Source organism: Mucor mucedo, assembly GCF_025094135.1.
Source record: "Mucor mucedo strain NRRL 3635 chromosome Unknown EV154scaffold_42, whole genome shotgun sequence".
In the NCBI taxonomy this organism is placed as follows: domain Eukaryota; kingdom Fungi; phylum Mucoromycota; class Mucoromycetes; order Mucorales; family Mucoraceae; genus Mucor; species Mucor mucedo.
Window position 1 is genome coordinate 221,333 of NW_026252326.1, and position 23,598 is coordinate 244,930.

A 23,598-nucleotide genomic window follows, 5' to 3' on the forward strand; every position below is an offset into this window, starting at 1 on the left:
CCCATCATGATCACATAAAGTTACACGACAAACAGTAGGAATTTAAATATTTTCCTTTTCATATAAATACAATGCACTTTATTCTTTCCTAACTATTTATTTTTTCTTCTCAATAACAACAGAATGAGAAATATCTTGATCTTAGCTGTTTCTGCAATAATTGGATTCGCAAGAGCCGATTACAACGTAAGATTTTTTTTTTTAAATTTTTTAATGACGCAAAAAATCTTAGCTTATATTCAATTTCGCAATTTTAGAATCAATGCAATGATAACATTGTTGACTGTAAGTTACTAATTCTGTCATTTTCTTTTAAAAAAACCATCTATTGACATTCTTTTGTAGATTGGGGTCAAAATTCTTATGGTGCTGCTAACGGCAATGATCCATCTGGTTGGCAACAACCTTTGAAATTCTATTGTGATGATGATTCCGTTGATGTCCTGCCAATTTCTTTCTTAACCACCTTTTTTGGTGTTGGTGGCGAACCCCAAATCAATCTCGCAAACGTATGTTATTTTGACAGTAATTATAAATCAGCAAGCAATGTAACAATTTTTTATTTTAGTACTGTAACAGTGTGGATAATGCTACTTTCCCAGGAACCGGCCTCGCAAATTGTCAGAATATCGCCCCTGAAATTGAATACTGTCAAAAAAAGGGTAAATTGATTACCTTATCATTGGGTGGTGCCACAGGTGGTGCTGGATTTCAATCTGACGCTCAGGCTACTGCCTTTGCCGACACCATTTGGAACCTCTTTTTAGGCGGTAGTTCGAAGACGCGTCCTTTTGGCGATGCTGTGTTAGATGGGTATATATAAAAAAAAAGACAGTATAATGACACATAAGCAAGCTTATTGAAACTAATTTGAAACTTATAGTATTGATCTCGATATTGAAGGCGGTGGACCTAATTGTAAGTGATGATAACACGCGTCATAAACACAATTTAATCGTTTCGTCCTTCTTTTTTTTTTCTGCAGATTATGTAACTTTTCTTAACAAATTAAATACATACTTCAAATCGTCCAGCAAGAAGTATTATGTAACAGCTGCCCCTCAATGTGTTTATCCTGACGCTAACCTTCAAACTGCCTTGAATGGCTATCCTTTTGACGCCGTTTATGTCCAATTCTACAACAATCCCTGTGGTCTTCAAAACTATAACTCACCCTCTCAATGGAATTTCGGTACTTGGGATATTTGGGCACGTACCATCTCCCCTAATCCGGATGTCAAGATTTACATCGGCGCTCCTGCAAGTGCCTCCGCTGCTGGTGGCGGTTATGTTCCTGCAGATACCCTTTTAAAGATTGCTTTGGCCACACGTGCTGCTTTCCCCTCTTTTGGTGGTGTCATGTTCTGGGATGCTTCCCAGGCACACAAGAATAACCAAATCGATGCTGCCATGAAAAATGGTATGAAATCTGGTAAGAAATGTGACAACAGTTTTGTATACCCAACATGTACTGCCCCCGCCTTTGTTGCTGGTAATACTTATACCAATGGTGCCACTGTTTCTTACAAGTAAGTTGTCTTTTTTCGATTTCAGATTCAATTTTATTAATTTTTTTATCTTTTTCTTGAAGGGGTTATATGTGGACTGTAAGAAAATCTTTATTACATTGAATGTATGACATACTTATCTTTTATTTATGATATAGACTAAATGGTGGACAGCAACTGTTCCTAATGGAAGTGTGACTAGTGATTGGTCTCCAAGTAAGTGAATATAGATTATATGGATAGCTATCAGGAATATTAAGGTCATATAATAGTTAGTGCATGTGCTGGCGGAACCCTTGGTGATGGATCTACATCTGTCACAACTAAGACCGTGTCTGCTTCTGCTACGACTAGTTCTACAACTTCTACCACCAGCCCATCTACAACTTCTACAACAAGTGTTTCTGCTTCTACCACCATTGCTAGCACATCTGAAGTCCCTACTACCAGCGCATCTGCCACAACAACAAGCACCTCGGCTGTTGCTACTTCTTCCTCAACTCCTTTACCCGCTGATAGCTGCACTGGTGTGGATTCATGGTCCAGCACAGCCGCATATACTTCTGGCAAGATGGTGATTTATAACTCAGAACTTTGGAAGGCAGCTTGGTGGTCATTGAACGATAAGCCCGGAGGAACATCCGGTGCATGGACCAAGGTCAAGAGCTGTCCATCCATTGCTGCCAGATCCGTAGCAGAAAAATGCAATCATACCCGATGGAGCAAGAGAAAGACTTACAAGGTTGGCAGCAAAGTAATGCATAAGAGAGAAGTTTTTGTTGCATCCAAGGTGAACAATGTAAGTGTATATATAAAAAGAAGATTATTGTAAGGATGTTAGATAAGGTTACTTATAAGTATATATAGAATCAATCACCTGATATTCATGTAACCGTTTGGGCAAAAGATGGCGATTGTTCATAAACTGGATAAGGACATCTTTCCCTCCCCCCTCAAATATGTAGTTTTATCTCAATAATAATAAATTGGAGAGCATTAAATTTTATTATGTCTAAATGATGAATTCTATAAAGTACTGTTATTAACTAATTGACCAATGATATGGACGACATCTTCACTATGTTCAACACAATACTTGGCCAATGTCTTTTTCGATAAGGGACCGACGGAGACACAAAAAGCATTCTTATCATCTGTAAGGACACGAAACATGTCTTCATCTGTTTGATCATCGCCGGCACACATGATGAAATCGGAAGCTTGCTTCTGCTTGATGCGCTTAACCACCTCACCCTTATTCACTAACAATGATCTAACTTCTAAATTCATTTTTCCAACAAGTATATCTACACCAGGAATTTGGATCAATTCGGCATGACATAATTCAGACTGCTTTTCACTAGTACCCAAACAACAAAATTAAAAAGATAAGACAGGTACAGTTATTCAATAGAAACTTACGCCTCGTCTGTATTAACGGCATTACGGTAATGCCAAGTGATGGAGGATTTCTTTTGTTCAATCACGGTGCCTGGGTTTAAGCGTGTATACTTTTCAAAAATATTCAAAGCGACCTCTTTCCAAGACATGTCTGCATCAGCCAACATGTCGATCCAATCGTTATAACCTGCCTTTTTCATAAACGAACCGTGTTCCGCACTTAAACCCAAGCGTGGAATTTTTCCAAGATGAGTGTCTAAAAACATTTGATCACGGCCAGAGATGATCCAAACGGTGTTGCAGGGATCTTTGCATAAAGCATCAAGAGAGTGTAATAAGTTTACGGTGGGTTGCGCATCTGCTGGGTTACTTACGATGGGCGTCAAAGTTCCCTTTTGGATATAGACAAGTCAATTTCCGAAGACGTAAACAGTCAATTGCATGAAGTACTTACATCGTAGTCGAACAAAAATAAACGCTTTTGTGTAGATTTGTAAGCGTTGAGTAGTACACTTGTGTTTAAAGGTTGAGTGAACTGTGAAATCATAAAGTTAGATTAGATAAACGAAGAAAAAGGAAAAAAAGTGCGTTTTCGCTTTTTTTTTTCCAAGGGGCTTTTAAAATAAAATACTTACTAAAGCACTATTAAGTAATATGGCATTGTCATGGTAATTCGTGATATTTTCTAGCTTGATTTTGTTATGGTTACCATCGATCAATTCAAGATATTGATTAGATTTAATAATTTGGACAGCAGCAATAGGAACAAGTGCATCAAAGCTTTTCTTTTCAAAATAGTAAACATTCCTGCCCTGTTTAGAATGATTGGATAGAAAACCAAGTAGAACATGTCGGTCCCATTCTGGATAGTCTTTCAGGAACCATTGAAAACAATTCAACACCTCTTGTTCATTTGAAAGTGAATCTACTAATATGACGCGCTTGTTTAAAAACATTGGGTTTTTTGCTGGGAGTTGGATAGCAATAGGAGACATTGAAAAGACTTGAAAATGGCACAGAAACACACAATGCGATCTCTTTATAAATATGCCACCGATAAAAAAAAAAAGATAAACCAAATCTGGCAAATCCGTCCGATCTAGCAACATGATACAGTCAGGCTTGTGTTAAGGGTCGGTTACCCAAATTATTATTTTATCGACAAATGAAAACCCTTTTGTCGATTGGTCCTTAAATGGTAATTGTAGATTTCATTTAACTTTTTTAAAATAACTATTTTAAATAAATATATAAAAATGCTTATTTGTTCAGCATAAAGTCGTATAGTGCTATTAGCATTTCAAAGCAAAAAAAAAAAAAAAAAAAAAAAAAAAAAAATTGAAACATTAACACGTCAATTTCAAAACTAATCTGGCCCTCATCCCGCGTTTCTGAATATTCGAGAAGGAGTGCACGTCCCTCTTTGAATCCACAGGACAGGAATAACTTTTTCCGACCTTCTTTTACCCTTAGTCTTGGCAAGCTTTTTATTGTTTGAACGTATCAGAAGTGACATCTTTGGCATGGCTCTTTTCTAGCAATAAGATACATAGGGGCCCTTTTATTATTTCTATTTAAAATTATCGTTCATAGAAAAGTGTTGGGAATCAAGTATAATTCAGGTACAAAACGAGGTGCACAAAGGAATTAAGGCTGCTGACACCATTCGGTATGAATGCGGTATAATACTACTGATAATGATATTAATAGCATTCTTAATATAATGCTAATAATTTAGAAACTGCAGGATCAGTAATTTCTGACTGATGAGTCTAATCAGCGTCATCTTTATCTGTTGACCTTTTTAGACAAGGTCGGAAGGAAGTTTACCAGAAATTTCATTAGTGGGTCAAGCTTTAGCAATAGAATTATTGTACAAAGTGACTCTCTCTTTGTATATGCGGTATAATTCTATTGTGAGATCATACAAAAGCCCTAGATAGGAAACATGCTGCACGATGGCCATTTATGTAGATCAGATATTTAGCATTGTTGAAGAAGTATCTTCAAAAAAATCAAAGGGTATAAAACAAAGCTATTATCGATATTTAATTCAATAATATGAAAAACATTGATAAAAGGAAGACTTCATGTAACTGCATGAAGAATATTGGCAATTTAAATCAGTGTTTATTATTCCCCTTTCTATCTTCATCCTACGTTTGACTACAAGATATCTTTATTATTTCATCCACTATTTTTTAAAAATAAAAAATAAAAATAAAATCTTTTTTATTTACTTCCATTTTAGACCCTGATATATCGTTACTTGTAGCAATGGTAATGAGCTTTGGACAAGATGATATGAATCCAAAAGGTTGTATATAGTGATGTATCATATAATAACATGCGCAAATAATGTACCATAGTGGTTCTTGTCTATTATTATGTCTATATGTCTAAAGCACCAACCTTGCGTATATCTACTCTATGTTGGCGACAGGCTTGATGGTATTTACAGTCTTGATAGCATATACAAGCCTGATGGTATTCTAGGTCCTATTTTGGCACCAAATTTGGGAATATGGCACTATATTTAGACCAGGATAAAGCTAATTTAAAACATATTCGTGTTCCATCACTCGTTCGTGAAGAGCACGAGAAACTTCTCGAGGAGTTGCTTTCAAGAAAACTTTTACAAAATACTCTTACGATTCCCTCGAGGTCTTTGTCTTTCTTCAGTTTTCGTCACTTGACCGTTATTACAAGACCTTACTCTAATCGGATGTTTGCAGTTTACTGGCAACCAAAACCATTGCCTGAAGAATATACAAGACGAAAAACTTGTTTAAATGCACGGTTTCGTACTCTGTAATGATAACCGATGGATTTTTATGCACCAGTTAGAAGCATACTACCATGACAAGTCTATCGATGATGTGTCTCAAGCCATTAAACATGATCCATACTCAAGGTCGGTTTCGGTGCTTATTCAAAATTGCGAGTAAGGAAGTGGTTTGCGGAGCGACTTGCGAATCAGGCACGAAAAAAACAGAAATCATTGCCACAGGCGTTTTTGCTGGAACCTCCAATGAACAAGTTCAGTCATTTCTCTGGGTACGTCTACCCTGTAATGTTTGCTCTGATGTAACAAAATTGATTCTTTTATCCCTGGAATGTATCGTACTGTCCAAGCCTTGTATTCGAATGTTACGAAACTACTGCAAAAGAGGAAGCATGAAGGCATGGTGTTACAAGTCTGCATATTTTTCGTCAATCGGTCTCTATATTGTAGCAAAAGTAGGCTTAAAGAGGATAGTTTTGCAGAAAAAAAGGTAGAAAAAAACAATAGGATCAATTAGAATTCTTGTCAGAGTTTATTGATGTTAAAGTTAACTAAAGATTTAAGAAGAGGAAAAATAAAGAGTATTTATAATAATTGGAATGGACGAGGCTGAGGATACTACTCTTAACAATATGAGTATGCTATCAATAACAATATCTATATTGGACAATTAGTGCTACGCATAGTCAATAGAGAAATAATAACAATAACATGTCTTAAGTTTGGACATTGGTGTTACGATACCGTGACACTTTAAAATAGTGACCGGCTTTAACGAATTCCTTTTTTATGCCTGATCATGATTTAGCTATCATTTATCAGTGATGATGAGATATGAATTTATTATATGTACAATCTATATGTGTGATTTAGCACATATATCTCTGAATACGGCAAAGGTATCTGCAAACTTTCTAGTGAATGTAACTGTACATAAGAGAGCCTTCAAAGATAATTACAAGTAAATTCACAAGCTCATTTTTAAAAAAAAGAAAAAAACAATTTTCTAACTTTATATTTACCGCCATAAAGCGTCATCAATTCATTGTTCGAAATTGCTGTCTGCCTATTTAAGGTATTTTGGACTAGCAATTTCTTGGTATTTGATCTGTTTTTGCTTCGCTTTCATCTTATCAGAAAAAAATGGCTTGTATTGTATTGTCTTTTCCTGTGAATTTGACAAACCTAAGGCTCTTCCAGTACTCGGAGGGATCCAAGAGTAATTCTATCTTCAGGAGTTCTGATGATTGTTACAATGATAAGTTTTGAACAAGCCAAATCAAATACAACAGGTTCGTCTTGATATAGCTCCAATTGGTTTGGTTTGCAGAAACCGATTGACGAAAAATATGCAGACTTGTAACACCATGCCTTCATGCTTCCTCTTTTGCAGTAGTTTTGTAGCATTCGAATATAAGGCTTGGACAGTACGATACATTCCAGGGATAAAAGAATCAATTTTGTTACATCAGAGCAAACATTACAGGGTAGCCTTACCCAGAGAAATGACTGAACTTGTTCATTGGAGGTGCTAGCAAAAACGCCTGTGGCAATGATTTCTGTTTTTTTTTTTGGTGCCTGATTCGCAAGTCGTTCCGCAAACCACTTCCTTCCTTGAAATTTTGAATTAGCACCGAAACCGACCCTGAGTATGGATCATGTTTAATGGCTTGAGCCACAGTGTCGATAGACTTGTCATGATAGTATGCTTCTAAATGGTGCATAAAAATCCATCGGTTATCATCACAGAGTACGAATCCATGCATTTAAACAAGTTTTTCGTCTCGTATATTCTTTAGGCAATAGTTTTGGTTTCCAGTACTAAACTGCAAACATCCGATTTGAGCAAGGTCTTGTAATCACAGTCAAGTGAAAAAAACTGAAGAAAGGCTTCATTTAGGACAAAGAACTCGGGGGGAATCATCAGAGTACTTTTTCGAAGAAAAAGTAGCTCCTCCACATTCGATTCATACTCCTCTCGAACAGGCGACGGAGCTAAATCGTGTATGATTGTATCTTTTTCTTCATTTGAGATGCTGGTAGTTCGTTGGTATCTGTCACAGAACTATTTATAGAGCGTCAGTAAAATTGTTAATAAAAAATAAATGTTTCCAATTAGCATACACACTTTTTGAATAATTGCGCAGCATACCAAAAGAACTCCTTGTATTCAAGTATTGAAACTTGAACGCTTCTTCAAGTTTTGAAGAAGTGATGATCAAGTTTCTTTTTTTTATCATGGCTTAACTATTCATTTATAATGCGGTCAGACTCATTTTAGTACAAGTGAACACGCTTTAGAACAAATGATATGTAACTTACGTTAGCCCTACAATAAAGTCGCGAACATGTCCTAATGACGCGAGTAGGTCTTAAAGTACACACCTTATAGTAGTGACTAGACGTAGCCATGATATCACGCCATGCCCCGTAACAGCCAGGAAACAACTCTTCGTAGCTATATAAAGAAATCTGTTTTTATCTATGTTCGTGTGATTACTTGCGAGAGAAATATTCCGTTATAAACTAACCTTTTGTTGTAAACCTGATATACGTTTTATTAAGGGTATAGAATAATGGTTAAAAAGAAAGAGAGAGAGAGAGAGAGAGAGAAAAAGGAGTAGGTGCGGATTTTTATAAGAATGAGAAACAAGAACAGGCTTATGTCAAGATGAGATCATTGTTTACTGATAAATGAATAGCGGCGCATATATTGATTGCTTTATGTAATCCTACCGACACGTGAATAATTGTTTATCATTGAATTCGCAGTATTTACACCGACAGTAACAATAAATCAAGCCTCGTCGTATGGAAGCCATAGATTAAAATCATGACCTATTGAATGTCTGAACACTCAGTTTGAGTAAATACTAAACGTCTAACAAAAGTATCCGCTCTATTTTACTTTAAGTGATCAGCCATCTTTTTGGGTGTGTTCACCATCAGGACGAAATTGGAAATAAACTGTATTACATGTTTGTTTATATTAAACTCTTCTCCCATCTGTTTTATTTTCACGCGCATTATGAATATCTTTCAGACAAATAGCAATATGGGTCGATCGGGTTAAATATGTCAGGTATGATATGTAACAATGTTGCTACTACTAACTAGCGATCTTTGCCAATTACAAGAATGAATTTAATGAATTGATAACGTTCGAACATGAACACAACCCCCTCTCCTCTCACACTCCCGCATTCACTATAAAAACTTGATATCTATTGAAGAGTATTTTATACTTGGCGAGGGAAAATAAACCGAGATGTGTAAAATTTAAATAATTTATATGTAATCATATAATAAACAACATGCGTGAATAATATATGCAAGCTTAGGTAAGCCTTCAGCAACTAATACAATTTCATACCATTTGTTTACTTTCGTGACTTTAAAATGGATTTCAATTCGATACTGATTTTGTAAGTCATATTCAAATACTTTTAAAGCTTACTGACATACATCTTGTATGTTTAATTCAATGTAAACCACATCTGATATGTAGCCGAGTTGTAGTCAAAAAAAAAAAAAAAAAAAAAAAAAGTGTTGGGTCTACGTCATTTTTCAACTCGCGACGCAGTGTACGTGGTTTTGTGAGAGGGAGGAGGGCTAAAATGGAAAATTTTGTTTTTTTATTGTCATAAAATCATTTTAACCACATTTTAATAAACATGAGGTATAGTGCACGGATGGAAAAGCATCACGGATGTAGAGAAATGTCAATTGAAAAGAATGAGAAAACTAACTATCTCTTCTCCATTGAACACGTAAAAAATAATAATAATAATATTAGTGCTATTGCCAGTAAGCCTAGATCCGAAATGACAGAGGAGGAACTTCGTCAACAAGAAGAAGTTGAATTCAACACTGGACCACTTTCCGTTTTACAACAATCTGTTAAAAATAACAATCAGATTTTGATCAGTTGTCGTAATAACCATAAGCTTTTGGCTCGTGTCAAGGCATTTGATCGTCATTGTAACATGGTTCTTGAAAATGTCAAGGAGGTAAAAAAAAAAGTTATTGCTTCATTAAAAAAAAAAAGGCAATGATTACTGACACCTACTTATTTCAGATGTGGACAGAGACTCCTCGTAGTGGAAAGGGTTCCAAGGCTAAGCCTGTGAACAAGGATCGTTTTGTTAGCAAAATGTTTCTTCGTGGTGATACTGTTGTTCTCGGTAAAGTGACTTTTAGGCATGTCACTCTTTCATACATAGACTAACATTTTTTATTTATTTATTCTAGTCCTCAGAAATACCGTTTAAACAACAAATTATACAATCGTAGAAAGAGAGAGAAAGAGAGGAAGGAAATAAAAATAAAATATGAAAAAAGACCTTATTATTGTGCGCGTACACGTTATTTTGCATGAGAAATCAAGGTTTAAAACATGGCAAGAAAAAAGTGTATATAGAATGACAGAATGTTGCATTTTGTGTGTGAGCTGAAAGGAAGGGGAAGATATATTATGCCGATGTTATCAAGTTGTGTAAGCAAATCCCATGAGTAAGGATGATTTACAGTCCGTTTTTTTTTTGATCTACCCCATCAAAAGTCACATCTACTAATAATAATTAAGCCCATCAACTTTAAAAAGCTTACTTTTTTTTTTCTTTTTTTCTTTTCCTTCTTTCTTCTATTATCCAAATGAAAATCATTGACAAGATTCAACAAGCACAAAAGGATAAGCAAATTGCTTATTCTTTTGAATATTTCCCTCCCAAGACCGAAGTGGTAAGACCCTAAAAAAGAAGGAAATGCATGAAAATAAGACTGACGAAGGTCGGGGGAAGAATAGGGTTTTGCTAATCTTATCGATCGTCTCGGGCGCATGTCACAATTAGAACCGGAATTTATTTCGTGTACATGGGGAGCAGGTGGATCCACCCATGACCGCACCTTGGAACTTTGTTCTACAGCCCAAAGTCTTTATGGTCTTGACACATTAATGCATTTAACTTGTACCAATATGGGTAAGGACAAGATTGATATCGCCTTAAAGCAAGCCAAAGAAGCTGGCATTCGTAACATTTTGGCTTTGCGTGGTGACCCTCCTCGTGGTCATGAATACTGGACACCCGTTGACTCTCAATTCTCACACGCCATTGATCTTGTGAAATACATTCGACAAGAATACAAGGATTATTTCTGTATTGGTGTCGCTGGTTACCCAGAAGGTCATATTGACTGTCCTGACAAGGAACAAGATATGTTACATTTGAAGGAAAAAGTCGATGCTGGTGCGGATTTCATCATGACTCAATTGTTTTATGACGCCGATGTATGTGTTGCTTGGATTCAAAAGTGTCGTCAACATGGTATTTATGCTCCTATCGTTCCCGGTATTATGCCTATTCCTACCTATCAAAGTTTCCGTCGCATGATCAATTTGTGTAATGTCAAAGTGCCTGCCAAAGTCATGCACGATTTAGATGAAATTAAGGTTAGTATATATGGAATAGTAAACTGATTAAATATGTTTAAATTTTTAAAACATATTTATGATTTAGGCAGATGATCAAAAGGTAAAAGAATATGGTGTCCACCTTGCGGTGGAGATGATTCAATATTTACATCAACAAGCCGGTATCTGCAATTTCCATATTTCCACACTTAATTTAGAAAGATCTACACGACTCATTTTAGAGGCCTTGCATTTACACAAGGCAAGCGAGGTAATTAAAGGAAAGGGGAAAAAAAAAGGGTCACTATAGCTGTAACTAAATCAGATAAAGTCTATTCAACCTAGCAAAGTCTCTCCTTGGGCTCCTATTCACGATCCTGCACGTGCTGAATTATGGGATGAATTTCCTAACGGAAGATATGGTGATTCACGCTCACCCGCTTATGGTCAAACTACCCATAGCTCTGGACAAATTTTACCTGTAAAGTATTTTTTCTACACTGAATTCACATCATAGAGAGAGAAAGTTTTTTTTTTTTCTCCCTGTGCCCACTCCTTTATAGACTAGATTAAAAAAATAATAATAATTAATATATACATGCATATAGACTTCGCAAGCGATTATTAAATGGGGACTACCAGAGACCGAAGAAGACATTGGACAATTATTTGTAAAGTATATCAAGGGCGAATTAGAATCTTTACCTTGGTGCGAGGAAAGACTTCAGACAGAGAGTGATGCTATTTGTCAACGTTTATGCCAAATCAATCAGCGCGGTTATTGGACTGTGAGTTCACAACCCGCAGTAAATGGTGCGTCTAGTCTGGATGAAGTGTACGGTTGGGGACCTAAAGGTGGTTATGTCTATCAAAAGGCATTTATCGAGTTCTTTGTGGCAGAGGATGGTATTGAAGATTTATTGAAGCGTTTGCGTAAAGATGAGTCGATCACTTATTACGCTACGAATCAAAAGGTAATACATAATAATAATATTAGGGCACTAACACAAACAAAAGGAAAAATTAATTTTACTTTATATAGGGTGATTTCTCTACAAACGTGTCGGATGCGGATGAAGCACAAAATGCTGTAACGTGGGGTGTTTTCCCTGGTAAGGAGATTATTCAGCCCACCATTATTGAAAAGGCTAGTTTTGAAGCATGGAAGGTAAAGAAAAGTAAAATGTGTGACAGATAAAGAGAGATATTAAAATAGGATAGGATGATGCTTTTGGTTTATGGAGAGAATGGGAGGAACAATACCCACCTAACAGCAAGAGTCAAAAGTTATTAAATACGATTGGACAAAAGTACTGGCTTGTAAATGTGGTCCATAATGATTTTCAACAACCAGATCTTCTTTTTGATGTGATGCTTTCTAAATAATAATAAATGGTGTGATCAAAATAAAAACGCGTTCAAACTCTTCTAACAAAATGGGGTTTTCTTTTCTTTTTTTTTTCTTGTTTTATTAATAAAGAGATATATAAAACTTTCTTTTTTTTTTTGTCTTAATAGCAGAGAGTATAAAATTTGGAGGATTGTATGATTTATGCGAGCTAGATAATGATATAAAAAGATGAGTTTTAAAAAAACCATTATTTTGCCATCCTATTTGTCTACTTACAGCAGCCTTTTCACTTTCATAACGCTTCTTATCAGCTTCAGCCTTGTCGACATAAGGCTATAAAGTATTTGTTAATGAGGGAATATATAACTGTCCCAAAATGTAATTTTACCTTCTTTTGTTCGTCTGTCATGCTCTTCCACTTTTCACCAAGGATCTTACCGATTTGACCTAGATAACGGATGAATACAAAGAAATAAAAAATAAATGTTTATGTCTTACCAAATGTAGCATCAGGACTTTCTTCTTTAACGGTAGATCGTTGATCTTGAGAGAAGAACATGTATGCAGATAAACCACGCTTGGGAGCAGAGGGATCCTTCTTGGCCTTACGTTTCTTCTTATCCTCTTCTACTTTAGGAGCAGCAGCACGCTTAGTGACTTTGGTAGTTTCTTTAGCCATCTATATTAAAAGGAGAGAAGAGTATTAGATTTCGCGTTTATATCTTTACTCCTTAGAAAAAAATTAAACTTGCCTTTTTATTTTATTTTTTAAGAGAGAGAGAAAAAAAAAAAAGAAAATGAATATAAGGTGTGAGTGGGAGGGGGGAAATACCTATGAAAAAAAAAAATTATTTTTTTTGTTGTTGCACACTTGACCGTTTTATACCAGTCACCCGCTATTTTTTTTCCATATTGGAGATTTGCCCACATTGTATTCGTTCCCTCTATTTTTACCCCCTTTCTCTAAACCCGAGCAAAAAAAAAAAAAAAAAAAAAAAAAAAAAAAAAAAAAAGTGTGTGTGTGTGTGTTGCTTTTCCCTTTTTTATTGTGTCTTGTCTTTTACATGTGGAAGCCAAGCAGATTCTGGAATGTTATTGGCCCATTCTGGTACATTAGATAATTGAATATTGGCCATGATGGATTTAATCAAGTCAGACGTTTCTTGATATTTGTTTGTTTATTAGTTTTGAACTCTAGACTCCTTATATTTTGTGTTTACCTGGATTTAATCGTGCTGATTCACTTAACGGGATTTGCAATGGGTCTTTTATATCATCATCTTCTTCTTCTTCATCAGACTGTAATTGTTGATACATCTCTTCATCCTCGTCCTGTGGTAATTGTTGATATCCAAACTCTTCTTCCTCATCTTCTTCATTTTCATCCTGTATACGCACAACTATTCTTATTGAGTCATTTTATAAATTATACTCACAGATACTATGCACACAAATTATTTTTTTTTTTTTTTTCTTTACCTTCTTCTAATTGTCGTGCAAAATCTTCTACAATATCCTCTGTCATGTCATTCATAGAGGTAACATCTACTCATGTCTGGCATTAGACTTTGACAATAATATTTTATTCTAAAGTGTCACTTGCCATCTTCTTGCAATTCATGTACTTGTTCTGCTTGATGTTTCATTTCAAGTGTAAAAAGAAATGAATACCCACTAAACAGGACTAAACTCAGTGCGGAGCGGCAGCCTAATTTGTTTTTTTTTGTGTGTGTGTCTTATTTTTGGAAAATAACACTTGTCAGTCTACATTCCTGATCCACAGACTAATTAACAATGAACAAGCTAACAGTTTACGATTCCTCATCAGACGAAGAAGAACAGAGACCATTGAAAAAAACGCGCCAAAGGTAATAACACAATGAAGGGGGAGGTAAAGACGCCATGAAGAGTTAACTAAGAAAAAAAAAAAAAAAAACTGTTAAATAGTAACATGCCACCGTTGGGGTCGTTTTTCCATACGCAAGCACGGGTGACAGACAAAGGGAAGGATGGAAGAAAACGAGCGGTGCCACATACAGTAAATAGTTGGGCCACTTATGTATACTTTCAAGTGGATTTGGCAGAAGGGGATAAGGATATGCTTTTAGGGTATTGTAATGGATTAACACCAATTGAACAACAGCATCTAAGTATCAGCAAGACAGTTTACCTAAAGGAACATCAATTGGATCCGTTTGTAAAAGCTGTGCGTGATTCACTGGAAGGTATCAAGCCGTTCACCATGTCCTTTGCCCAACTGTCACAACTTACCAATGATGAAAAGACAAGATCATTTGTCACTCTAGAAGTCGGTGCTGGTTATAACGAGGTAAAGGATTTTGAACATTTGTTTTATTTTTTGTGATATTTTACTTATAAAAACCAGCTGTCAAAATGCATGAAAAGTGTGGATAAAGTAATGAAGGGATATCATCAACCCGTATTTTATGATCCACCTAGATTTCATACAAGTATTGCATGGTCTCTCCAAGAATCAACTATAGAAGCATTAAATATTCCCAAGAACTCTGTCGATGCCATGTTAATTAACACATTTACCTTGTCACGACTTTTCATTAAGCAAGGCAATCGAATAAATTATATTGATTTGGGAAATTAAAATTATCATATGTGACTTTGTGTGTCTGTGTCTACATTATTAAAGCGGGCCCCGCATTCAAGGGTGTCCTGCGGTTAAAAAAATAAATTGTGTGTGTGTGTTTTTTTTTCTTGTTTGTTCCCTTTGTCAAATAAATCATGGATCCTTACGAGTATACACAAACCATTAATAACGACCGTCATGAAGACGATAAAGACGATTTGAAAAAGTTGGAAGAGGATTTAGCTCCTAGTGCTGCGGATTATTATGGCGTGCTTAATATTTCTAGAAAAGTAAAATCATGGGAAGCCTACATTCTTCATTCTTCTAACATGTACTCTCTTATTTTTTTATAAAAAAAAAAAAAGGCTACCGAAGACGAAATTAAAGAAGCTTATAAAAAGTTGTGTCGATTCTTTCATCCCGACAAGGTAGGCAAAAACAAATCATGGGCATGAAGAATTCAGCAAAACTCACCTCACATTGAAATTTAAAGCACACCGATGAATCCAAGAAAAAGATGGCCGAATCTCGTTTCCAAGTTATTCAACAAGCGTATGAAGGTTAGATTCGATGAAAAAAAAAAAAAGATTAGAAAAAAGTCAAAATTAAAAAAGAGTTAATGGATAGTATTATGCGATCCTGCCAAGAGAGTGATTTATGACACCTATGGAGAAGAAGGCTTGAACGCTTCTTGGGATATTGGACCTCGTTACAAGACACCCGAAGAGGTAAAAAAAAACACAGAGTACACAAGGAGAGTGAACAAAAAAAGATTAAGCAAGGAATGAAAATGTAGTTAAGAAACGAGTACGAGAAAATGGCACGTCAAAAACGAGAACAAGATTTAGAGAATTTAGTTCGATCCAAAGCCGAATTTCAATTGACCTTGGATGCCACCCAAGTGTTTGATCCTTATGAAGCACCTGTTTTTGTTGGTTTTGGTCAACCTACCCAACCTAAAAAGAAGGGTCCTCTTCATGCAGTATCCAAAGCACAAGTACAGCAATTATTTATGCGATCTTCATTCGAGGTAATTTTTATTTTTCATGCACCTTATAATCCCCACTCACTCTTTTTTTTTTTTTAAAAAAAAAGACGCAAATTGGACCTCAGACACATGCAGTGATTGGCGGAACCATGGTTTCTCGATCTGGTATGGGCGGTGGAAATGTCTTGGGCACAATCCGCCATACTGTCTCTCCTAAATTATGGGGCGAGGTAAGAGACATTTCACTACAGAAAAAAAAGGGGAGGGGAGGGCTCCAAATCTCACTTAATGAAAAACAAAAAAATGTTTCCTAGGTGACCGCAACTTTATTAAAGCCAAGAATGCTTACATTAAAGTCTTACTATTCATTATCGGCAGACAGGTAAGAAGAATGTATCTATATAAATATAAAAAGGGGGTGAGATGAAGAAAGCTAAATAAAAATTATATGTACACATAGTTTTGTAAATACAACAGCACAATTGAACTCGATCTATGATCCACCCGTATTAGCCATTACAGCAGGTCGTCGTATTTTTGCTGCAACTACAGGTTATATGACTTATCGTACAGGTGAATGGTCTCTATTGGGTTGGGGTGGTGATACCTCGCATAAAATGGATAAATCATCTGTCTCGCTTGGTATGGCTGGCATGCATAAGCATGGTAATTACAGTGGAGAATTACAAGTAAGTTTTTTTTTTTTTTTTATATTAAATTTTTCTGTATGATTACACTAACAAAAGATAAAAAATAGACGGGTATCATGTCGTCGCACATTGCTGGAGAATATTCTTATAAATTAGCCAACCAAGTACGACTCAGTTTGACTTGTTCATTGTCTTCAGAAGGTGGAATCAATGCCAGTATCGGAAGTGATCATAAAGTAGCAGAGCACACAAGAATTGGTATGTCGATGGAATGTGGTTTGCCTTTAGGTGTTATTGTTAAATTTAAGTAAGGGGGTTTTGAAAAAAAAGGGATAAGAAAAAAGCAGAGAGAATTGATCATTATTTAATAGGGTGTCACGTCTGGGACAAAAAGCGGTAGTTCCCATCGTCCTTGCATCCGAGTTTGACCTTAAATTAGCGTTCTTCGGTGCAGTCGTTCCAGCTTCCGTTGCCGTCGCCCTTGATCAATTAGTGTTAAAACCCCGTCGCAAGCGATTAATCAAAGAGTAAGACAGAAAAAAAAAATAACTAGATTAACTTGTTATTGATCACTTTTTTTGATAGAAAAATCGACGAGTTGAGACAAGAACATGCTGAATACTTGTCTAATCGTCAACAAGAGGCTTTAGATGCACAAACACTTATGTCGGATATTGCTGATAGAAAACGAAAGCAAGAAGAGAACAAGCCTGATGGTATGTGTATTGTGTGTGTGTTCATACAAAAAAAAAAAAAAGGGGGGGGGGAGATGATTAAATAAGAAGGGGAGGGGGATATTAAATTTTCTTTTTTCGGTTTAAATAAAATAGGTTTGGTGATTGTGAAAGCTTGGTATGGACATTTAGAAAATTTGGATAATGGTGTTGATGAAGGAGTGATCGACGTTACCATCGTCATTCAAACTCTCGTTCATGAGTCGAGACTGACAATTCCAGGCGGACATTCAAAGGTTTGTTTATTATTATAAATGGAGACAGAAAAAAAGAAATAGTTATTTAGATTCCTTTATTTTTTTGTATACATGAAATAGACCAATATTCTCGGTTTTTACGATCCTTGCTTGGGAGAGAAGAAGAAGCTTCGTGTGCAATATAGATTTAGACATAGACTTCATCAAGTGACGGTGGAAGACACCGCTGCTCTCATCAGTCCTGTACAAGGTAACATTTTTCTTATTTTTTACCCAAATATTTAAACACACGCACGCACGTACACTTACTAACGGCTGGTCTCTTTAGCACACCTTGTTTGATTGTGTCCTAATATGTAAAGAATATAAAAATAAATTGTTACACTATACTGGTGGCAAAAAAAAAAAAAAAAAAAAATCTATTTCCAGGGGCCAACCAATAAAAGCCTTTTTAAAAGATGAAAATAGTAACATGTATTTTTTTTTTTTTTTTTTCGCTATAAATTCCATTTTTTGTTCCATTTCATAATAAAACTCCCCTTTTTTTTCCCTCTCTCTTCTTTTTTTTTTTTACTCTCTCTCTCTCTTTCTTTCTCTTTTTTTTTCTTTTTTTTTGTTTGTAAATAGAATTCTTAAAAAAAAAAAAGATAGGACATATATATCTTTCCATTTTTTTTAAAAAAAAAAAGAAGTAAAAAAAATCATATAATACATCAATATGTCAAACCCTAATAACCGACCTGGTTATCGAGGTAATCCATCCGATCCACGACTATCCCAACAACCACAAGGCTATGGTCAAAGACCTGTGTCTCAACATTTACAACAAGGTCAACCTAGACCTCAGCAAGGTCAACAGGGACAACGTATTCAATCGTATGGTATGGATCAATTAAATCGACCTCGTCCTCCACCTCATAATCGTCCCCAAGGTGGTCAACAACAACGATCATCTCGTACACCTCAAGGTATGTCTCCCCAACCACAATATCCCCAGCAACAACAACAACAGCAGCAGAGAGCCTCTCGTGAGCAACAACAGTACCAGTCGTCAAGACAGCAAGGCGGTCGTCCTATGCGACCTCCTAGTAACTATGCCAACGCCAATCCTGCTATGGGCAGTCCTCATGGTGGTGGACAGGGACCTTATCGTCGTGTGAGTATGAATCGATCTCGGTCACTTTCTCGTCCCGAACGTCAGCGACCCAGAACGGGTATGATTCGATCTCCTTCTCAGCAACAGCGAATCAACCAACAACAGCAACAACAACAACAACGATATGGACCCAACGGGCCTCCTCCTAATATGAGAGCACGACCCAATAATCAACCCATGCCCAACCGTTTACAACATCAATTACAACAACAAAAATTATATCAACAGCAAGAAGCGTTATTAGATCAACCTGCATCAGCCAATAATCATCCAAAGAAACAAGAAATACCAGAAGAAAAAGTCAAGGTGCTGACCAGTTGGTGGGCTTGGCTTGCCTTTTTAATGACTTGTTGTATTCCCAATTGGTTCTTACGTGCTTGTTTGAAAAAGAGAAATGCCATGGTTCAACAAGCCTGGCGAGAAAAGGTAAGAACTTGTTTTATTAAAAAAAAATTTTTTTTTTGTTATAAGCCCAATTTTATTATTGTATTTGGTTATACTAATGTGACTCAAAAATGATTTGTGAAATAGCTTTCTTTGTGTTATATCATTTTACTTCTTTGTGGTGCACTTGCATTTATCACATACGGTTTAAATCAAACATTATGTCCTGCAGCGAATATGAATTCGGCCTACTCTAGTGTGAACAAGGGTGTGCGTATACCCGTTTATTACAACAACATGCGAGTCTTTGGTCAAATCTATCCTAGTGATACCATCAAATCTTTCTTTGCAACCAAAGGAATGAACTTGACCAATGATTACGAAAACACCGATTTAGCCTCCATCTTCAATGGTGACGTCAATGGCGATTGTACAAAGTTTCAACAAGCTCCTTTAGCTTGTGCTCTTGTCAACCCATATGGCGGTGGCATGCAAGCTCCCAACAATACTTGTTTATCACTGGCTGAACTCCAAAGATTTGCCAAATCTTCCGGTGTCCTGGGCTACGATTGGGCTGATTTGGATAAAAATTCAATTACGGGTCATGGTCTAGCTTTAGTAGGCGATTCAGGTAAAGAAGAGAAGAGAAAAACAAAATGAGATTGTGTGATAAATTGCTAAGCTTTTTTTATTTTTTTATTTATAGTCTTGAATTTAACAAAATATCTCAACTTGGCTACTCCACCTTTTGGCGTGCAAGTGGATCATGCGATCCGTAATAACTTGGCTAGTGATTTATCATACGCTTTATTGTTCACGGAAGCGGGTAAAGAAGCCCGTAAGTGTCTTGTATCTCGTTACAAGATTGGTATTATGGAAACGGAGACGGGCGGATGTATTGCCGATTCAATGATTATGACCTTGATGCTTGTCGTGATTATTGTGATGATTGTCATTCGTTACTCTATGGCCTTATTGTTCCAATGGTTTATCTCTCGTCGTCTTACCAAACCCGGTGGTCGATCCAACTGGTTAGCCTGGCGTTCTATCAAGGGTGGTAACGAAGATCCTGCCAATCATATTCCGGGCCCTTACAACAACTATGGACCGATGAATAACAATACTGGCTCGACCACGTCTTTGGGTTCCGGTTCATCTTCTCGTGGGACTCCCGCTTTTAGCGAAAGTTCCGCTGTGGGATTGGGTGGTGCACGCTCCGATATTGTTACAACAGAGTTGTACACTGTACTTTTAGTCACTTGTTATTCCGAAGGTGAAGAGGGGCTCAGAATTACTATGGACAGTTTGGCTGAAACCACTTATTCTAAAAAACACAAGGTAACCCTAAATATTTCTTGTTTCGTATCTATTTTGTTGTTTTGCTAAAAAAAAAAAAAAAAATGATGTTATAAAATTAGATTTTCTTTGTTATTGCGGATGGTATGATTACCGGCGCTGGTGAATCTAAATCAACCCCCGATATTGTTGTCAGTATGATGGACCTTGATCCTACTATGGTTAACCCCAAACCTTCGTCTTACCTTGCCATTGCTGATGGTGAAAAACAATTGAATATGGCCAAAGTGGTAAACATCAAAAAAAAAAAAGCGTTACATTTTAAGGTGTATATGTGGCTAAGTTTTTATTTTTTATTTTTATTTTTTTCTTAATATAGTACGCTGGTCATTATAAAGGTGTTCCATGTATCACTATTGTCAAATCAGGTACAGAAGAAGAAGCCAATGGAGCTAAGGCGGGTAATCGTGGTAAACGTGATTCTCAGGTAACTAAGATGAAAAAATGTAGAAAAGTGGAAGAGTGCTAAATAGTTATATCCCCTTCCCTATTTTGTTCTAGTTGATTTTGATGAGTTACTTCCAACGTGTCTTGTTCAACGATCGTTTGTCGGAACTTGATTATGAGATCTTTTGGAAAATGACTTGGTTGATGAAGGGTGTTACACCTGATAAATTCGAATTAGTATTAATGGTAAGCTGTCTGGCACAGTAAAAATAGAAATCAAAAAAACGTAAACGTTGACAAAATATGGATTTATTTTTAGGTTGACGCCGATACCAAGGTCTTACCGGACGCTTTAACCTATATGGTTGCTGCAATGGCAAACGATATTACTATTATGGGATTGTGTGGTGAAACAAGAATTGCCAATAAGAAAGCTTCATGTAAATGAAATTGTTACCCCCATCTCGATACGATTTGTACTAACAATAATATTCCTTTCTTAAAAAACAACAGGGGTTACTGCTATTCAAGTGTTCGAATACTATATTTCTCATCATTATGCCAAATCGTTTGAATCTCTCTTTGGTATTGTTACATGTTTGCCCGGTTGTTTCAGTATGTACCGTATCAAATCCCCCAAGAACGGGGCTTGGGTTCCTATTTTAGCCAATCCAGACATTATTCTTGAATACAATCAAAACGTGGTCACTACGCTTCACGAAAAGAACTTGTTGTTGCTTGGTGAAGATCGATTCTTGTCTACCTTGATGCTTCGTACTTTCCCTCGACGTCAAATGATGTTTGTCCCGCAAGCGCGTTGTAAGACGGTGGTACCGGATGAATTTAAAGTGTTATTGTCACAACGTCGTCGTTGGATTAATTCAACTGTACACAATCTGATGGAATTGGTACTCGTTTCGGATCTCTGTGGTATTGCTTGTTTATCCATGCAATTCTCCGTCTTTATTGATTTGATTGGTACATTGGTGCTTCCTGCTGCTATTGTCATGACTATTTATTTGATTGTGAACACTGCTATCTCAGATAGCCCTCAATGGCAGTCACTTGCATTGCTTATTGCTATCCTTGGTCTTCCTGCGGTTTTGATTGCAATCACGACATTTAAGCTTGTTTATTGTTTATGGATGATTGGTAAGACAGAAAAAAAAAACATTTTATCTGAGTTGTGTGTGTACTAAGTTTATCACATATTTTAGTGTATTTATTTGCTTTGCCCATCTGGAATTTTGTGTTGCCATTGTATTCCTTCTGGCATTTCGATGACTTTTCATGGGGAGCAACCCGTGTTGTTGAAGGAGAGAAAAAGGATACTGGACATGGAGATGCAGAAGGTAAATTTGATCCTACACGTCTTGTTATGAAGAAATGGGAGGATTGGGAGACGGAAAGAACCGGTCAACGTTTCAATAAGAAGATGACTCTGAAAACCCCTCTTGATTCCCCTGCCGCCTTTGACGGTAAAAATACAATTACACCTTCCACCCCATCTTCCTTTGGTACCATCTTTAATGATAGAAAGATGTTTAATTCTTCTCCTGCACCTACCATCACATCACCCACTCCTCCACCACCACCATAATTTTAATCTATTATATATATATATATTGCTTCTTATATCCCCTCTTTCCCTCTCCCCCCCTTCTACTATTTTTTTTACAGATAAAAAAAAAAATCTCCTTTACACACACTTATATATAAAAACAACAAAAAAATAATAATCATCAACGTCTTTAATAATGTATAAATAAATTTAACATTCATAATCAATGGCAAGCACGTCTTCAAAAGTAGACTTGTATTGAGCGAGGAAATCCAAATGAGCGGGATGTTGAGCATACACGCCAAGTTTCTAGCAATCATTCATTTGTTTTTTTAATATGTATTGTTATGCAACTTTTGATCATTTTATTACCTCCTTGCTTTCCACTTCAACAACCCAACCATATTCATATCCTTTGCCTCTGTCGGTAAAGTTCTTACCGGCACTGGCAATGATAATCTCGGGAATACTGTCTTTCAAAGCCAACACGTCCTTGATGGTTTGTTCTTTGGCTTCTTCAGTAACCTCGGGCTTGAATTTAACAATAACTATAATTGGTAAAGCATACACACGTCAGTTGTTAAAGAGGAGAGGGTGAAGAGAAAAGCTTACCAATATGAACAATCTTCATTTCAACAATAAAAAAGATAAAAAGTCTTAAAGTTTTTTTTTTAAGATTGACACACAAAATTTAACCGTTTTTTTAAAATAATCGTATTACAATACCCACAAGTCACAATCTCGCGGGTTTGTAAATGGAGGCTGCTAGGCAAATGATATTTTCCTAATGAACATGACGCAAACTTGCTCTTATTATGTATATCATCATATAACCTCTGTTCCTCTCTTTCCCTCTTCTTGGCTCATTTATCATAAAATTTCACTGGATAAAATAAACGAGGGGTTAATTCCCACCAGGGGTTAGTCTTACACTGTGGATGAATAAATGTCAAACAGGAAAACTGTACTTGTTTTTTAGACTTTATATAGTGTGATTTATCATCTTAAAGGTGTTGGAATAATACTCTGTATAGAAAGAAGAGTAAATACGCGGCTGTTCACCTTAATTATCATAAAGAAAGTAATGGTTTGCATAATTATATAAAAATTGGAATGGTGGTCTGTGAT

The 23,598-nt window shown here is 36.2% G+C and overlaps 12 protein-coding genes across 12 annotated transcripts; 7 read left to right on the forward strand and 5 right to left on the reverse strand.

Annotated features, from left to right (window-relative positions):
- Positions 1-123: 123 nt before the first annotated feature.
- EV154DRAFT_602461 (class III chitinase) lies at positions 124-2,458 on the forward strand (the record flags this gene model as incomplete). The annotated part of the gene is made up of 10 exons (XM_051607287.1): positions 124-186; positions 258-285; positions 346-509; positions 569-813; positions 884-918; positions 986-1,529; positions 1,592-1,607; positions 1,667-1,724; positions 1,781-2,307; positions 2,376-2,458. 10 exons carry the CDS (start codon positions 124-126, stop codon positions 2,430-2,432), a joined length of 1,737 nt encoding a protein of 578 aa, XP_051457971.1. The 3' UTR covers positions 2,433-2,458.
- Positions 2,459-2,494: 36 nt separating this feature from the next.
- Positions 2,495-3,567, reverse strand: EV154DRAFT_507736 (trehalose-phosphatase). The gene is made up of 2 exons (XM_051601474.1): positions 3,364-3,567; positions 2,495-3,301 (listed from the first exon to the last, which is right to left on the reverse strand). Exons 1-2 carry the CDS (start codon positions 3,454-3,456, stop codon positions 2,927-2,929), a joined length of 468 nt encoding a protein of 155 aa, XP_051457972.1. The 5' UTR covers positions 3,457-3,567; the 3' UTR covers positions 2,495-2,926.
- Positions 3,568-5,508: 1,941 nt separating this feature from the next.
- EV154DRAFT_221364 (uncharacterized protein) lies at positions 5,509-6,274 on the forward strand. The gene has a single exon (XM_051594426.1). The coding sequence runs from the start codon at positions 5,769-5,771 to the stop codon at positions 6,186-6,188; it is 420 nt and encodes a 139-aa protein (XP_051457973.1). The 5' UTR covers positions 5,509-5,768; the 3' UTR covers positions 6,189-6,274.
- A 605-nt stretch (positions 6,275-6,879) lies between these two features.
- Positions 6,880-7,418, reverse strand: EV154DRAFT_481202 (uncharacterized protein; the record flags this gene model as incomplete). The annotated part of the gene is made up of 2 exons (XM_051598378.1): positions 6,880-7,253; positions 7,298-7,418. 2 exons carry the CDS (start codon positions 7,416-7,418, stop codon positions 6,880-6,882), a joined length of 495 nt encoding a protein of 164 aa, XP_051457974.1.
- Positions 7,419-9,307: 1,889 nt separating this feature from the next.
- On the forward strand, positions 9,308-10,376 carry EV154DRAFT_507744 (small nuclear ribonucleoprotein Sm D2). The gene is made up of 4 exons (XM_051601475.1): positions 9,308-9,373; positions 9,491-9,704; positions 9,773-9,878; positions 9,946-10,376. Exons 1-4 carry the CDS (start codon positions 9,369-9,371, stop codon positions 9,963-9,965), a joined length of 345 nt encoding a protein of 114 aa, XP_051457975.1. The 5' UTR covers positions 9,308-9,368; the 3' UTR covers positions 9,966-10,376.
- EV154DRAFT_507748 (methylenetetrahydrofolate reductase-domain-containing protein) lies at positions 10,287-12,566 on the forward strand. The gene is made up of 6 exons (XM_051601476.1): positions 10,287-10,434; positions 10,499-11,143; positions 11,211-11,375; positions 11,436-11,585; positions 11,713-12,078; positions 12,147-12,566. The coding sequence occupies exons 1-6, from the start codon at positions 10,348-10,350 to the stop codon at positions 12,300-12,302; spliced, it is 1,569 nt and encodes a 522-aa protein (XP_051457976.1). The 5' UTR covers positions 10,287-10,347; the 3' UTR covers positions 12,303-12,566.
- A 9-nt stretch (positions 12,567-12,575) lies between these two features.
- Positions 12,576-13,388, reverse strand: EV154DRAFT_464151 (high mobility group box domain-containing protein; the record flags this gene model as incomplete). The annotated part of the gene is made up of 4 exons (XM_051597655.1): positions 13,208-13,388; positions 12,954-13,134; positions 12,844-12,902; positions 12,576-12,788 (listed from the first exon to the last, which is right to left on the reverse strand). The coding sequence occupies exons 2-4, from the start codon at positions 13,132-13,134 to the stop codon at positions 12,576-12,578; spliced, it is 453 nt and encodes a 150-aa protein (XP_051457977.1). The 5' UTR covers positions 13,208-13,388.
- Positions 13,389-13,450: 62 nt separating this feature from the next.
- EV154DRAFT_221491 (uncharacterized protein) lies at positions 13,451-14,323 on the reverse strand. The gene is made up of 4 exons (XM_051594428.1): positions 14,059-14,323; positions 13,935-14,000; positions 13,676-13,855; positions 13,451-13,617 (listed from the first exon to the last, which is right to left on the reverse strand). The coding sequence occupies exons 1-4, from the start codon at positions 14,099-14,101 to the stop codon at positions 13,499-13,501; spliced, it is 408 nt and encodes a 135-aa protein (XP_051457978.1). The 5' UTR covers positions 14,102-14,323; the 3' UTR covers positions 13,451-13,498.
- Positions 14,250-15,075, forward strand: EV154DRAFT_481207 (U6 snRNA phosphodiesterase Usb1; the record flags this gene model as incomplete). The annotated part of the gene is made up of 3 exons (XM_051598379.1): positions 14,250-14,323; positions 14,403-14,784; positions 14,842-15,075. 3 exons carry the CDS (start codon positions 14,250-14,252, stop codon positions 15,073-15,075), a joined length of 690 nt encoding a protein of 229 aa, XP_051457979.1.
- Positions 15,066-18,166, forward strand: EV154DRAFT_443038 (uncharacterized protein). The gene is made up of 14 exons (XM_051597009.1): positions 15,066-15,347; positions 15,423-15,485; positions 15,551-15,617; positions 15,685-15,785; positions 15,854-16,087; positions 16,153-16,275; positions 16,360-16,427; positions 16,506-16,734; positions 16,803-17,002; positions 17,067-17,222; positions 17,281-17,411; positions 17,526-17,665; positions 17,747-17,876; positions 17,955-18,166. The coding sequence occupies exons 1-14, from the start codon at positions 15,213-15,215 to the stop codon at positions 17,966-17,968; spliced, it is 1,791 nt and encodes a 596-aa protein (XP_051457980.1). The 5' UTR covers positions 15,066-15,212; the 3' UTR covers positions 17,969-18,166.
- On the forward strand, positions 18,167-22,666 carry EV154DRAFT_507760 (chitin synthase). The gene is made up of 9 exons (XM_051601477.1): positions 18,167-19,208; positions 19,314-19,797; positions 19,873-20,504; positions 20,585-20,752; positions 20,842-20,949; positions 21,024-21,155; positions 21,229-21,349; positions 21,423-22,061; positions 22,127-22,666. Exons 1-9 carry the CDS (start codon positions 18,345-18,347, stop codon positions 22,507-22,509), a joined length of 3,531 nt encoding a protein of 1,176 aa, XP_051457981.1. The 5' UTR covers positions 18,167-18,344; the 3' UTR covers positions 22,510-22,666.
- On the reverse strand, positions 22,643-23,137 carry EV154DRAFT_507763 (stress responsive A/B barrel domain-containing protein). The gene is made up of 3 exons (XM_051601478.1): positions 23,083-23,137; positions 22,843-23,018; positions 22,643-22,779 (listed from the first exon to the last, which is right to left on the reverse strand). Exons 1-3 carry the CDS (start codon positions 23,099-23,101, stop codon positions 22,681-22,683), a joined length of 294 nt encoding a protein of 97 aa, XP_051457982.1. The 5' UTR covers positions 23,102-23,137; the 3' UTR covers positions 22,643-22,680.
- Positions 23,138-23,598: the final 461 nt, after the last annotated feature.